Source organism: Tympanuchus pallidicinctus, unplaced genomic scaffold (assembly GCF_026119805.1).
Source record: "Tympanuchus pallidicinctus isolate F22 unplaced genomic scaffold, pur_lepc_1.0 scaffold21, whole genome shotgun sequence".
Taxonomy (NCBI): Eukaryota; Metazoa; Chordata; class Aves; order Galliformes; family Phasianidae; genus Tympanuchus; species Tympanuchus pallidicinctus.
In genome coordinates, this window is record NW_026294733.1 from 13,010,141 (window position 1) to 13,026,243 (window position 16,103).

General features: G+C 42.0%; 1 protein-coding gene across 5 annotated transcripts; it reads right to left on the bottom strand.

The window, feature by feature from the left end:
• Positions 1 to 1,245: 1,245 nt before the first annotated feature.
• On the bottom strand, positions 1,246 to 16,012 carry LOC128081381 (maternal embryonic leucine zipper kinase-like). Of its 5 annotated transcripts, none has more exons than XR_008207165.1 (6): positions 14,992 to 16,005; positions 13,038 to 13,120; positions 11,785 to 11,864; positions 9,304 to 9,474; positions 1,681 to 1,758; positions 1,246 to 1,603 (listed from the first exon to the last, which is right to left on the bottom strand). XR_008207165.1 is itself a non-coding variant. In XM_052684543.1 (5 exons), exons 1-5 carry the CDS (start codon positions 15,018 to 15,020, stop codon positions 1,582 to 1,584), a joined length of 441 nt encoding a protein of 146 aa, XP_052540503.1. In that variant the 5' UTR covers positions 15,021 to 16,010; the 3' UTR covers positions 1,246 to 1,581. The 5 variants fall into 5 exon arrangements, 3 of the variants coding, with proteins under 3 accessions (XP_052540503.1, XP_052540500.1, XP_052540502.1); XR_008207164.1 differs by having other exon boundaries at positions 1,248 to 1,603; positions 11,785 to 11,911; positions 14,992 to 16,002; XM_052684543.1 differs by lacking the exon at positions 1,681 to 1,758 and having other exon boundaries at positions 11,785 to 11,911; positions 13,029 to 13,120; positions 14,992 to 16,010.
• Between the last annotated feature and the right edge of the window lie 91 nt (positions 16,013 to 16,103).

Sequence of the window (16,103 nt, forward strand, 5' to 3'; positions counted from 1 at the left end):
GCAGGAGGCTGCCACACTCTGCTCTCTGTGCACTCCTCACACCATCCCTTCTCAGCTGCTTGTAAAACCTAACAGATGTTTCCTTCATCCACTGCAACTTAAAGGTGCCAAATTATCTTACCAGGGAACACGGGAGCATCAGAAAGAGCGCTCACCTTTTAAGCATCACAGAGGCTTAGTAATGAGCTGTAGCAATGTTTTACGTAGGATCACAGTTAAGTCCTGGTCCTCTCAACTTCCCATTTATTGAAGATGGCTCTATTTGGTATGGCACTGAGAACATATTTCAACTCTGTGATCCGCAGCTGTGACTTAGTTAATGATCTCAATAAATCCTACTTAAACAGAGACAAGAAGAGAATTATGCAAATGCATTTCTGTACCACATCTACTTGATAACTGGAATCGTACCATAAATGAGCCTCAGCATATCAACACCAATAACTTTCTTTTTATAGCAGATATGAAAAATGGGGTAGTTTAAGGAATTTTATTTCAGTCGAGCTACATCTGCAGAACGTATAGGAAAAGTCGACAGTTTTTGTAAGAAAAGGAAACATGTAGTGGGCATATACACAAAGGGGGTGGTTAAAACTGTAAGAGCTGACAAGATTTCTGAAATACAGCTGTGAAGGAGATCACAAATTACATTTCCAAAGTGATTTTTCTAAAATAATGATCAGAGTCTCAGCACAGCATTGTGGCTTTCTGAGCAGCAGTCACACTTGGCAGCTGGATAAAACGTCTTCCACCAGTCTCTTGCAGACCCATGCATCCCCTCTGAGCCTCTGTCTTCTGATACCAACTGCTTCATTCTTACTGAGCTGACACGCTTCTAGCTCAAATTTCATAGATTCTTTGCCAAAATCTGGCTTTGTTTGGCATTTCAGGGTGTAGCTGTACAAAGCAAAGGAGAAGCAGAATAATCATTTAATCATGTTTCAAAGCTAGCACTGGGCAATTTCAAATGAATAAAAGCACTTCATTGAAGTACTCCACTGGCATTTATATTACTGAGAAAACAGCCCAGGATGAAGTCAGCTGAGAGCTGCGAAAACCCAAATCCAACAGTGTCACCTTCAGAGGTCCCTTCCAACTCTGAGGATTCTGTAATTCTGTGATCTCTTGGCCAAATATTTGTGTGTTTTAACTACCAAGAATGAGCGTTACAGTTACACACAGTCTCTCTCCCAGCTGTACAGCTCACCTTTTGTACTTACCAGTAAAAATACAGGAGCAGACAACACTCACATCGGCCTCTAAGTGCTACATCATCATTACTGCTTCATATTCGTCAGAGAGCTCTACGTGAGCTCATTTAACTCATTTAACACTGTTTTGCATCGTGTGGACAATTTTTCTTGCATATATCCATTTATGTTCCCTATGCTTTTTCTAAAATTTTTGTATTTTACAGAGTGGGGCAGAGAAAGCAAATTAAAATATTTGTTTGTTTCAAGGGCTATGGAACTGACCATTTAGGCACATATAAGGTGAAGCCTTTCTGTTTTCCACTTACCCTATCTTTGAAAAGGACAGAGATTATTTCATTCAGCACTTGGTCTGGATTCAGTAGTTGAGTCATGGTAACATCATAGTGTGCCTAAAAGCAGTCAGCTCATTCAAAAAAATTAGAATTGTAGAAAATATCTTTTTCCTAAAACTGAAGATGTTACGAACCTTTTCACGCTGAAAGCTGCAGAACATCCAACCATGCAGACAAATGCTTCAGCTCCCCGGTATGATCATCATAAGACTCTGGAACAACAGCAGGAACGCTAACCAACAACTTCTCCACAACTAATATCAAAGCACTGCAAGTTCTAAAATCAGCATAGAATCCAAAGCAGCAGAGATGGGCCAGGGAAGCACAGAGACAGGTATGTAGCCAGAAGTGCTCACTTGACAGGATGGCAGAAGACAGGTATGAACCCATGCTTCGAGTATCCTATGACACTGCCCCTACCACACAGCTGGGGAATTGCGTGTGCTGTGTCGCTTCAGTGCTTCAGATGTCAAGGAACACACAAGGTTCCATGAAGCTTTTCTAGGGATATTCTAGCCCTGAAGTATCATAGTGCAAAAAAAAAAAAAAAAAAAAAACAAAACAACAAGGTACTTTCCAACCTTAAGTTAATGGTTGCAGTTTTGTTTGTTTGTATCACATCTAATACTACATACAAAAGGCATGTCCACTAAGTAACTTCTGCAACTTTCAGACATAAAAAGAGTAAAATGTAAAAAGAGACACAGTACACCAATCGTCTTGTCACAAATACACTAATACTGCAACTGTACAAAGACAGATCAGAGAAGGCAGGAAGGTAAAACAGTTTGGGAAATGAACGTAGGTTGTGGATGTAAAAAGCAGACAGAGGAAAAAAAGAAAAAGAAATTCTTCAATTTCCTGTTCAACCTAGAACACGCAGGACTACTTTCTGTAACATCTGCAGCAAAAATTACATAAAGTTTCATCTTCCACTGTTGTAATCTAGTGCCCATAGTGCATCAGTGATCTTCCATAATGCTATGGGCAAGGGAAACTGATGCAGAATGATAAAAGCTTTTAGAGATAAAAAATCTCACTTAGGTTTGTTTCCAATTACTCAACATCGTGAATTATTGGTGCAGTCTGGACGCTTGTCAAATTAGCTGGGTAGGTTTGTAGTCCCAAGTGTCTTGAACTTGTAACAGCGCCATCTTGTATGCAGCAAAACGACAATTGGATAAGCTTCCAGATCAGAATACAGAAGCTGAACTGCATTTAACCAAACTGCAAAACACAAAGTAATCCTCTTATTATAGACACGCTTGCATGCATCAATCATGAGACAGCTGAAAACAGGATCTTGCATCACAGAAACACAGCAATAATTAGGACAGCAGTCCTAGACTTCAGGACATCCAACTTTGACCACTTCAAGGGCCTAATATCCCATGAGCTAGAGCACTGGAATGTAAGGGAGTCCAATAGAGCTGGTAGACATTCAAGCACCACTTCTTCCAAGCTCACAGCACCTTGGGCCCTTCTCTGAGAATGGCCTTGGCTCTGTAGAACACTGCTTATCAGCCACTATAAACATCCTTGTGTTACCATCATTGTTTTTCTCCTTGAATCAAAAGGATGGCATCATACCAGAAACTCTGAAAACAACAGTTCTATCCCAGCTGAACCAGATAAGACATTTTCCGATATAAAGAACGATGAAAGGCATCAAAAATCAAAAGGGGCAAGATTTTTTTTTGCATCCTTCAGCAAGATGGATCACACTGCTTCCTGTGAGCAGCAATCCATCTTGCAGTTGAGAAATACTTGGAAACCTTTCTGGAGACTGCAGCTCTCTGTAGATTTTTGTTCTGAAATTTCTCTTTCTCAGTCAAAGTTCTCATCCATAGGGCCTGTTCAGTTAGGAGTGAACAAAAGGCTGAATACCAAAATCAAGCAAGCTCCTCCTGTTTCTCACCTGTGAATTCAGCATCACTGCAACTTGAACTGTGCATTGGACAGAAACCTTTCAGTGCTGCCGAGATAAAAAAGGTGCAGAATTAGCTTCAGGATATTTCACAGGCAAAAGAATTCACAGAATCTGATTCAAAATCCTTAAGTATCAAATAAGCAGGACAAAAAATGGCTTCTAAACAAATGATTAAAATGAGATCTTAATGGACGAGTATAAAGGAGGCAAATAATCTCATGCTCACTGTCAGCATCTGTTTAAAGTGACTAATTGTTGCTGTTAGCAATGCTTTGGTGTTTGTTGTTGTTTTTGTGAAATAAAGCCATATGTTGTATGTATATAAGCAAAATCCATAAATACCTTATTAACTATATTAACTGATGTGAAAAAGTATTTTGGTGTGATATTAAAGCTTATTAACCAGTATTTATATAGCTTTTCTTTGATTGCCTAATGTTTTGTTTTGGTTTTTAAAACAAAATTAAATCTGTCATTAAAAAAATCAATTCTTAATCAAGTGCCTTAAGTCAAGGGTCCTTTGTTACATTCCCATCCCTCTTGTTCACCAATAAAGAAGTAAAATTCTTATTTTTGATAAATCGGGAAAAAGGTAATCTGAATGGTTTTTAGTGTAAATGCAAATGAGCTTTTTGGAGTGGGATGAATATGGGAACTTATATATCATAAATTACAGTGATAGACCGGAAGAAAGGTGTATATTTCACATATTATTTTGTCCAGATTATGTTATACTCTGTTTAGCTTGTAAATAGATATATTAAGGGGATTGGTGTTACTCGTGTCTAGAGTGTGGACAGCAGTGGTGGAACAAGTTTTGGGGATTGTTTTGGGGAAACTTCAGGGTAAAAGGAGTAATTAGTGGAAACGTTAATAAACTAATAAAACAACAAAATAGCGCTATGGGAGGGTCGCAAGGGAAAGAAATACCAACAAAACAACAACAACAAACAAACAAACAAATAAACAAAACACCTCTCAGGTGTATGTTGTCACATTGGAAGGATGTTGCAGGAGGGCCAGGGGGAATATTAAATAAGAAACTAGGAACATAAATGGAAAAATGGGACCAGTTTTCTAATTGAGTACCCTAATCATGAGAGACCAAGTGCTGGGTGTCTGTGGAAGTTGAAGAATTGTACGGTTTGATTTGTGGATTTTGAAAGGAATGGGACAAACTGTTCTGATGGTATAAGAAAGGTAATTGTTACTGGTATACAGAAGTAGAATGGAGGGTATGTGGAAGTATAACTGAGGGTACGACAAAGGAAAAAGGGTTAAAGAGAAAGTGAGTTTGCCTGTGCTGGTGTGAGACCAACCCCCCACAATGTTCCCCTGCGAGCAGAACCTGGTGTGGGAGAGTGAGCTGCAGACGGAGACTGCTGCTGTAAACAGCATAACTTGCAAAGGGGGAGGTGGAGAGGACATGGCACTGGAAGCGAGACTAGGCTCTGCAGAGAGAATCCCAGTGTTGGTACTGGGAGCCTCTGGAGAGGAGGAGGTAAATTGGGAATAACAGCAGCTGTTAGTGTCACGGCACTGGAGTGGGGCCGTAGGACCCAGGGATCCACTCAGAGAGACATGGGGGCTGGAAGAGCCCAGATAGGGCACCGCCCCATTGGAATGAAAGTAATGTGTAAATTACTGAGAAAGAGGGAACAATTTCTGGTTGCATAGATGAAGGATGGGAACTTGGAAAGTCTACCCTAGCAGATCCATTGCTTAAATTACAGCTGGGGGAACGGGATAAAGAAGTTTATCTTTTGGTGGATACAGGTGTCTCTTACTGCCCGTGGATGATTTTGTAACAACAGAAGGAGCTAATGCCCAATAAATAATGTAAGAGAGTCCAATAGAGCTGGTAGACATTCAAGCACCACTTCTTCCAAGCTCACAGTTGGGGAATCCTTATGGGTAAGGAATCAAGCGCAGGTGGCAGGAAACCTACAACGATGAGCGAGGAGCTCAAGAGAAATCTCAAATGGAAAAAAGGAAAGTCTGTGAAACGTGAAAAAGGGTCTGTCCGCTTTGTAGAAATATAGAAATGTTGTCAGGACGTGTGGGGCTACAAGAAGGAAGGCTAGGACACTTCTGGAATTATATCTGGTGAGGGAGGTCAAGGACAACAAGAAAGGCATCTGTAAGTAAATCAATAGCAAAAGGAAGATGAGGGAAAGTGAGGTCCCACTACCAAATGCAGCGGGTCCTGGCAACAAAGGACAGTGAGAACGTGGAGTTACTGAATGCTGCTTTTGCTTTAGTCTTGACTGATAAGACTGCCCTGCAGAAACCCAGACTCTGAAGGTAAGAGAATGAGTCGGGAGAAAGGAAGACTTCCTGATGGTCAAGAAGGACCGGATTAGAGATAGGCTAGGCAAACTCAATGCACACATATCCATGGCCTTTGATGGCATGCACCCACAAGCAGCAAGGGAGCTAGAAGAAGTGACTGCTGAACAACTCTCTCTCATTTTTAAAAGGCCAGAGAGAACAGGATAGGTGCCTGAGGACTGGAGGATAGTCATGTCAGTTCACTCTTCAAAAAGGGCAAGAAGAAGAGCCAAGAAACCATGGGCCAGGAAGCCTCACTTCTGTCACTGGGAAGATGATGGAGCAGTTTATTCTAGATGTCATCTCCAAGCAGTGGAAGAAAAAGGGGTTATCAGAACTGGTCAACATGGGCTCACCGATGGGAAATCATGTTTGACTGATCTGGTACCATTTTATTTTATACATCCACATTTATTTATCCACCCTGTTTATTTCACACATCCACAAGTCTAATGAGATGCATCCCACTCCTAATGGCATTGGCTGATATAATCTTCAAGCCACTCTCGATGATATAAGTTGTGGCAATCAGGTAAAGTCCCTGGAGACTGGAAAAAAGGTAACATCATGCCCATCTTTAAAGAGGGTAAAAAGGATGACCCGGAGAACTACCGACCTGTCAGTCTCACCTCTGCGTCGGGAAAAATCATGCAACAGATCCTCCTGGAAGCTTGATCTAGACAGGCTGGAGAGTTGGGCAGGGAGGAATTCAATGCGATGTAACATGGGCGAGTGTAGAGTCCTGCATCTGGACAACAACAACCCCAGGTAGCAGTGTAGGCTGGGACAGACCTGTTGGAGAGGAGAGCAGGGGAAAGGGACCTGGAGTCCTGATGGACAGCAGGATGACCATGGGCCAGCACTGTGCCCTTGTGGACAAGAAGGCAAAAGGCATCCTGGGGTGTAATAGAAGGGCTGTGGTCAGTAGGCGAGAGAGGCTCTCCTCTCTCACCACTCTGCCCTGGTGAGACCGCATCTGGAATATTACGTCCAGCTCTGGGCCCCTTCGATCAAGAAGGACAGGGAACTGCTTGAGAGAGTGCAGGACAGAGACACAAAGATGGTGGAAGGAGCGCAACATCTCCCTTACAAGGAAAGAATGAGGGAGCTGGGTCTCTTTAGCTTGAAGAAGACTGAGGGGTGACTTCATTAATGTTTATAAGTACGTAAAGGGTGAGTGTCAGGGAGAATGGAGCCAGGCTCTTCTCAGTGACACCCAGTGATAGGACAAAGGGCAGTGGGCGCAGGCTGGAACACAGGAGGTTCCACATAAATATGAGAAAAAAATTATTTAGGTGAGCGTAACAGAACACTGGAATGGGCTGCTCAGAGAGGTTGTTGGGTCTTCTTCTCTGGAGACATTCAAAATCCACCTGGAAGTGTTCCTGAGTGACCGGAGCTTCCTGCTCCGGCAGGGGGGGCTGGAATAGATGAATCTTTAGAGGTCCTTTCCAACCCCTGACATTCTGTGATTCCATTCTAAGGCAGATAGAAGGCAAAGAGGTGATACAGGAGAATCAGATGACTTCACCAACGGCAAATCCTGCTTGACCTTCCACGATGGCGTCACATAGTGGACAAGTCAATGGACAAGGGAAGAGCCACTGATATCACCTATCTCAATTTCAGTAAGGCCTCTGATATGGTATCCCACAACATACTTCTCTCCAAATTGGAAAGGTATGGATTTGATGGGTGGACTGTTCAGTGGACAAAAAAGGGGACGGAATCTTCAGCTGGGTCTGACAGAATAAGGGGAAATGGTTTCAAGCTCAAAGAGGGTAGATTTACATAAGGAAGAACTCTTCTGTGGTGAGGCACTGGAACAGGCTGTCTCATAATGCGGTGGATGTCCCATCCCTGAAGACTCTCAAGGAGAGGTTGGATCAGGCCGTGGCCAACCTGATCTAGCTGTGCATGTCGCCGTTCATTGCACGGGACTTGGACTAGATGGCATTCAGAGGTCCATTTCCAACTCTAAGGATTTTATGATGTCATGACCAGCTGGGTAGATGAGGAAAGAGCAGCGGCTGCTGTGTACTTTGAATTCAGCAAGACACTGAATTGACATTGTCTCCCATAACATCCTCATAGGTAAGCTTAGAAAGTGTGGGATAAATACTAGAGAGTGAGGTGGATTGAGAACTGGCTGATAAGCCAGGGCTGTGATCAATGGCACAGTCTAGCTGTGCCTCCCTTATGAGGAAAGGCTGAGAGACCTGGGGCTGTTCAGCCTGGGAAAGAGAAGGTTGAGAGGGGATCAACGTTTGCAAATATCTGAATCATAGGTGTCAAGTGTGTCAAGGTGTCGGATGATTTTCAGAGGTGATCAACATCAGGACAAGAGGCAATGAGTACAAACTGGAACACAGGAAGTTCCACACAAGCACGAGAAATAACTTCTTTACCTTGAGGGTGTCAGAGCCCTGGAGCAAGCTACCCAAAAAGACTGTGAAGTCTCCTTCTCTGGAGATATTCAAAATTCCCCTGGATGTTTTCCAGCACTATTTAATGTAGAGAACTTGTTTTAGCATAGGCTGGACTAGATGATCTCCAGAGGTCTCCCTTCCAGACTCCTTGTTCCTGTGACTGTACTGGAGATGTCCCTAAAAGCTACAGCTCCAGAAGACAGCTAGCTGGAGAGATGCGTCAATTTCTTTTATGGAACTGTTTATGCCTTCATAACAGCCTTGTTTTCACATGAATCACAATTTTTTTTGAACATGTCATCTACTGATTCAAATATAAATTCCTCTCAAGTGATTTATATGATTCTGTTCACTTCATGAAAAAGTCAATGTATGCAGATTCGAAAAATCTAAAACTGATGCTATATATCGACTTTGCCTGGTGTAAGTTTCATGCAAAAGTGTTCTATGCAGTGCACTAAGTAATTATTATTTTTAAGGCTATTTAAAGACTCAGTAATAAAAAAAAAAATATGGCTTGGCTGCAGAGACATCAAAACTTTGAAAATCAAAAGTCACACTGACCGCATCAGAAATTCCTTCACCAGCTGAATTTATTAATCTTTAAATCTTGAATCTGGATTCTATTGAATTCCAGAAAAGATGCTAGAGAACTCCTTTCCAAGTGTATCACAAGGAAAACAGCCAGCAAGGAATATTATCAAAGCTCCCTCAAACCAGAGGGAAAGCTAGCGGTACCTCTACAGAAATAACATCATTCAATATTTTCAGCTAGGACTCCTTTAAACCCATCTTGCATCCTCCTCCAGTTTGGAGAGATGGCATGCAAAAAGCAATGGTCAGCCCTCTCCCATGACGTGCTGGTGACTCACCTGAGCTGAAGCCAGCACTAAATCCCTGGGCAATAACAGGGCCATTATATCAATAGAAAAACAGGACGAGCAAGTGCAATTTTCTACAGAGCGCAGGCAACTCAGATCACAGAATTTTTCACAAGGCCATTCCTAATAGTATTAAATGTTTTCAAGAGCTATCACTCCCATAAAATATTTCTCTAGCAAACATACCTTAAGTTTTCTTGGCCCATGTCTGCTGAATCACTTCCTTTTTTGCCTGCTGTAAGCACCGTAATCACTTTATCCAGGCCTCTTTGATGACTTCCAAGTCGTTTGGCCTTTCTCTTCTTTTGGCTGCTCTCCACATGAGCTAGGTTGAGATCTAAATCCACAGAATGACACCTGTTACAAAACCAAATTAATTAGTTACTTTTCCTCAGCAATCAGACTGTAGTTATTTCATATGCACTGTTAGAATATGATCAGATCAGAATGAAGAAAACAAAAGGAAGTGTTGTGTATTATGAGAGTTTCTGCTTACATGTGAATTGAGCTTTAAGCTCAGAGATGCATTTTAAAACTGCAGCACTCGGGGAAAATGGAACAAGATGGGATTTATGTTATGGAAAACAGGAATGCATTCTGAAGATGAGTGACTTCTAGTTTTAATTTTTTTTTTTTTTTTTTTTTTTTTTTCTGCTTTCAGTGCTTCCCAGGGAATACAGCAAGAGGTTTTAGGAAAATTTTAACCAAGAGAAAGGAAATACAGCTTGCTGTTGCGAACAATATCTCCTAGGCTGTTCACTGATTAAGGTAGCACTGCTCTGAACCAAAAACATATATAGATAACTGTACACTTCCCTCCTCTCAGGAAGAATCTCCGTTGCTGTCAATTCATATGTATTTGTTGGTGTTTTGGGCTTCTTAACTGCAATGACTGTTGTGCACTGGCTCTCTGAAAGAAAGTATCCAAACCAAAGCAGGTATGTTTCTGCAGTAGAGGATTTACTTTTCTTCAGTCAGGATTTCTCACGATTAGCAATTTTTTATTTTTTTTTTTTAAAGCCAGCCTCCTATCTATCTCTAGTCTGCATCTTCAGAGTGATAAAATAGGTTTTTACTAGAACAACAAGACCACAACAGAAAACTGAGACTGATCCCCCCAGAGCTCTGTAATTCAAAAGTCTTTGAGGGGCTGGCGCAGTGCAGTACAGCAGGTTTGGAAGGGATGAGGACCAGAACTGGTTTCTTGTTCTGCTACTGGTCTCAGGACAAACACTGAGGAATTTACTATGTCAAAAGGTTGCATTCCACATCAAGCACATTTTCCTTTATGTGAAAGGTGCGAATTGCATCACCACGGTTAATACTACATGTTGAGTAACGGCCTAAAAAGTTCTATTGTCCACATGTTGGAAAAGAGCTCTGTAGAGCAGCTTTGAATTTGTGGAGACAACTCAATAAAGCTCGAAGATTCAGCTTTCCATAGCAGCAGTTGGCCCCAGACAGCGATGTTTTCTCAACACTTCCAAGAGATACTTCCACCGTTTATTGTTATATCTCTAAGTACTGCTTTAACCTATCCTGAATGTAAGAACTTCCAATAGAACAACAAAAGTATTTTAAATTTTTAACTCTCAGGAATATCTAACAAAAACGAGCTGAAATCACACTTCTGCACTTCTCATGTAAGAAATACCTACTTTTACTTTTTAAACTTACCGTAAGACCAACATCAGAAGTTACCACATGCAGTCTTAAGACAAAAATAAAACCTGTGTGAACAACCAGCCTTTGTAATGCACTTTGTTGAACACTTAACAAAGGAAAGTGGTATGTTCAGTAACTCTTAGTAACACATTAGCCTGCAGAGATCGAGCATTTCTGAACAATATTCCCCAGCACTTGGAACAGAAGAATCTTCAATTGTAAAAAATGCTTAGTACTTTAAAGGGCAGAGTGAACACGTGCAGTATCAGCACTAAGGATGAGGACAAACATCTTTGTAACTCAGAGGAGCTGCTATAGCATGGACACATTTCTGGTCCATCACGTAAATGCAAGTGTTAACATTGCTAGCCTAAGTATTTTCAATGCCACACCGAGTAGATATGTGAAAGTACAGGTTACATTTCATTTAGAAGCAAGATGCAATAAGAGCACAGTTAAGTAAAAGCATACCCTTCTCTTTCACTCAAAATAGCAGCCCAGAAAAAAAGCAAAAAAACATAACGAACGTTGAAGAAATTTTCTACTACATCTCCATGAGAAATGGAACCACGTGCTAGTTTTAGGAACACAGCAATTGTCTCATTATCTGAATGCATCTAAAGGCACGCTCCTTGTGAGAACTTCCGTCATTAATAGACGAGTAACCTGCCCTGACATATGGTTAAACCACTTGCAGTGCACTGTCTGCACTGTCAGATGTCATATGTGACTGCCTGTACCTGTCCATCTCACATTTGGATGACTTGTCTGGAAGGATGCCACGAAGGACAGGATCAAAGGCCTCCCTGAAATCTGGAGAGATTACATCCTCTGCCTTCATACACAAAGTGAGTGGCCTTAACATAGAACAAGATTTGATGACCAAGACTGGCTGCACACATCTCTCTTACAGATGTTGAGGCCACCAGGCTGTTTACCAGGCAGAGCTTTAGCACACAGAAGCATTTTTACCAGAATGTTGTGCTGAACTCTAACACCTACCCTCTGGCTTGCTGGCTGTGTTTTACTGGCACGTCGTTTGTGATGGAATTCTTAAGTGGATGCGCTTGCCACGAACCTTCCTGGATTGAATCAAGAGATAGGTTGTGACATCCGGTCATAATTCCACCTGAAAACAAGAGTATTTAGATCTCTTCAGAGAAGTTGTCAGTACAAAGAAAGCTTAGCGTTCTAAACGTTTCTGCATGTCTGGAATATTTTCCCCTTGATGTGCAACCTTCATGTCTGATCACATCAGGCTAGTTTCAGACCTTAGCTGCTCACACAACAAGTTTAAGATAAAGAAGCAGACTGCTCTTGTTTTTGCTTGAGAGCAGTACAATTGCTGAAAGTGAAGAGTAAAGCTGGTGCCAGAATGTCTCTACTGAAGTGAATGGCAAAGCTCCTGTTAATGCATTTTGCACAATATTTCATCTGGACTCCCATTTTTGGGGGTCATGTTTCAGCCCAGCCCCAAGGAGCATCAACATTCAACTTGATTTTCAGCAGCTTTTTGACGACTATGAGAACCATGGATGAATTGCTTGATAGACTCAGAGTGTAGTACAATTATAAGGCATTAAAAGTCCTTTAATAAAGGACAGTGAAAATATCACAGACTAACATGGAAGAACTTCTTCCCCTTGTAGGTAGATTGTTCTCATTATTTTCTGTACCTGAAAAAAAGTAGAAACGTCTCTCCTGGGTAAAACTTACATTTTATATCTATTCCTACTAAAGTTATATTAACATTAATAATAAACATATTAATTAATCTTAACAATCCTTCCAAATTCTACCACTTCCCATTTAATAGAAAGACAATTCAATTTCAAGAAACAATTTTCAGATTCAGGTTAAAGCCAGAGTACACATCGTGTTTTAAATCTCTTCTGCAGCTTGGAATGCCATTAGTGACATTTATACAATATCTCTAGAAGCACTCAGTTTAGCTTTCTCATTTATTTTCAAAAGTTACTGGAATGGATTCATTTCATAAGGATTTTAACATGGTAGAAAATAACAGAAAGGCTTAGAAAACAAAATTAAAGGAGAAAAATAGAATAAATGTGATCTTCAGAAATGTAGTTATTAGCCACAGATAGACTATACGGAGTTCAGCAGGGGTACCTTAGCTCTGAAAGGTATAAAATACTTTGTGTTTGAGAATAAGCAAGCATTAGAGTCTGTTAACACAGAAAGGTTATTTACTGTAGTAATGAGCTTAAATACAATGAGTTACATACATTTATTACCTCCGATATTAATGCCGATATACTCTGCTCTGGTTGTGAAACACAGGAAGTTCTGTAACACAGTCTTCATCAAGGTGCCCCAGCTGCAAGAACAAGACCTATACTGAAGGAACAGCTTCCAAGTCATCTCACAGAGCCAATATCACCACGATAGTCTTCTGATATGCAGCAATCGAGTCAATAGTTAGCCACCATTTCAGATTTTCTATTTTAAACAGTTAGTATCAGGGCTAAATACTGCAAGGAGTAAACAGAATCACAGAATTGTAGGGGTTGGAAGGGACCTCCAGAGCTCATCGAGTCCAACCCCCTGCCAAAGCAGGTTCCCTACAGCAGGTCGCACAGGTCGGCATCCAGGCAGGTCTTGAACATCTCCAGAGAAGGAGACTCCACCACCTCCCTGGGCAGCCTGTTCCAGTGCTCCGTCACCTCACTGTACAGAAGTTCCTTCGCACATTTTATGTGGAACTTCCTATGCTGCAATTTCTGGCCGTTTCCCCTTGTCCTGTCTCCACTCACCACTGAAAAGAGTCCGGCCTCGCAATTCTGCCCCCCACACCTCAGATACTGATAGAGCTGGATCAGGTCCCCTCTCAGTCTTCTTTTCTCGAGGCTGAACAGACCCAGTTCACTCAGCCTTTCCTCATAGCAGAGATGCTCCAGGCCCTTCACCATCTTCGTGGCCCTCTGCTGGACTCTTTCCAAGAGATCCCTGTCTTTTTTGTACTGGGGAGCCCAGAACTGGACACAGTACTCCAGATGAGGTCTTACCAGGGCAGAGTAGAGGGGGAGGATCACCTCCTTCGACCTGCTGGACACGCTCTTTTTAATGCACCCCAGTAAGCCATTGGCCTTTTTGGCCACAAGGGCACACTGCTGGCTCATGGCCGACCTGTCATCCACCAGGACACCCAGGTCCCTTTCCGCAGGGCTCCCCTCCAGCAGGTCATTCCCCAACCTGTACCGGTGCATGCAACTATTCCTCCCCAGATGCCAGACTCTACACTTGCTTTTGTTAAACCTCATCCGTTTTTTTTCTGCCCAGCTCTCCAGCCTGTCCAGGTCTCGCTGAATGGCAGCACGGCCTTCAGGCTGTCAGCCAATCCTCCCAACTTTGTATCATCAGCAAACTTGCTGAGGGTGGCCACCATCCCCTCATCAAGGTCACTGATGAAGATGTTGAACAAGACCGGACCCAGCACCGACCCCTGAGAAAGAGTCACCAAACTTCAGCAACTGGTCCCTCTGTGGCAACAGGTTTTGAATTCAAGTACAAAAGCCTGTCAGCAGATGAAATTTTCACGAGAGCAGAAGTTACACCTCTATCCCTCCTTAATTATTCAGTTGCATGGCATGCACAGCACACGGTGGTACCATCAGCACAGCTGAAGGGAAACAGTGGCACCCAGTGGCCAGCAGCAGCCATTGGCTGCAAATACACAGCAACTTCTCAGTATCTGCAGCAAGAATCTCCCTCACACACCCAGTTCCCAGCCCCACCCCATCCCCGCTACCCCAACCTCTCACACAGGTCAGACAGTTGAGAGATAAGGAGGACAAGCACAGTTCCAGAGACTCATAGAATGGCTTGAGATGGAAGGGACCTTAAAGACCATCAAGCTCCAAGTTGCAAAGTTGCAACTCACCAGATCAAACTGTCCGGGACCTCATTCAACCCAGCCTTGATTACCATCAGGGACAGACATCCCTACCTCCTGTTTTATCCACCGCACCTCTCAGCACGGGGCTGCCTGCAAACTTTCTGAAGGTGCTCTCTAGTTCCATTCTCTCTGTCACTGACAAAAGTATTGAGGGCGCCAAAATGGACCCCCGAGAGTCACCACTAGTCAGCAGCCTCTGAAGAAATGTATTATCACTCCTATTCTGTGAGGATGCCAGTGGTCCAGAAAAGATTCCAGAAAATACTTAGGCTTCTTCAAGTGTGCGTACTTACTGGGTATTTACTTTGCCGCTGAACAGCATCAGAATAACCTTGCATGAGCCAAGGGTGATTTAACAGGTGTTTAACTGTAATCTGCTTCTTTGGGCAGCAACATTCAAGCTGTTACTTATATCATCAAGAAGAACTGGAGACAGTTATTCTTTTCCTAAGAACTTCAAGGTGCCTAGAAGCACAGATAGAGACCAGCGGTATTTATTCACTTCACCAAAAGGAAGGTCAAACACCTGAGCTGTGAAGAACAGTTACTGTAACCATAGGTTCTCTAAATGTTCCAGCAGGATTTTGTATTTGAGACTGCGTAGATACAGCCCAAGGGCATACTTAGTACATTCAGCTTCCTTTATGAAACATCTTTTGTTTACAAATCGCTTTTAATTATACAGCACAATTAAAAACATCCAAATGCAAGCTGCTTGAAGACTGTTTAATTATTAAAACTGTAATTATTTCTATAACCATTAACTAGTACTACGTTATTATTTGAGAATTTTCAGCACAAGGCAATGCTAACCTTTTCTTCAAGGATATCAGGCGTGGAACAGTTTAACTTGTTTAAACACCGCATATTTTCTAAGCACTCCATCAATGTTTTGAGCTTATGCAACAGCATTTTGTACATCAATCTAAATAGAAGCAGCCCTTTTACCTGTAGCAGTTGGTCAAGTAGCAGCGTGCTGCTAGGTGAAAGCCATTTTGGAACAGTGTATTTTCCTCTCTGCAATAAAAAAGTTATTTTCTTAACTAAAATAAGAGAGGATTGAGAATGAACCTTGAACAACTAGCTCAAAAGGAACTATTAAATTATTTGGATGATATTGACATCTCTTTTCTTTCAAAGCACAGGAACAGAGATTACAAACTCTGCTTTAAGAATAGCTTGAATAAATTTAATGGTAAAAATTAACACGTAATTGGCTGAGGGCAATGCTGGAAGGGAAACTGCTCACAAGAGCTACAAAATGCCTAAGATCACACCAGAAATACTTTGTTCTAACAACAGTTATGGCACATAGTCAATTTCCTTAAGTACTTCCCAAATGAAGTGATGTGGAGCAGAACTGGACAACTTTGCAACTTGCAACCCTAAAGCAACTTTGTCCATG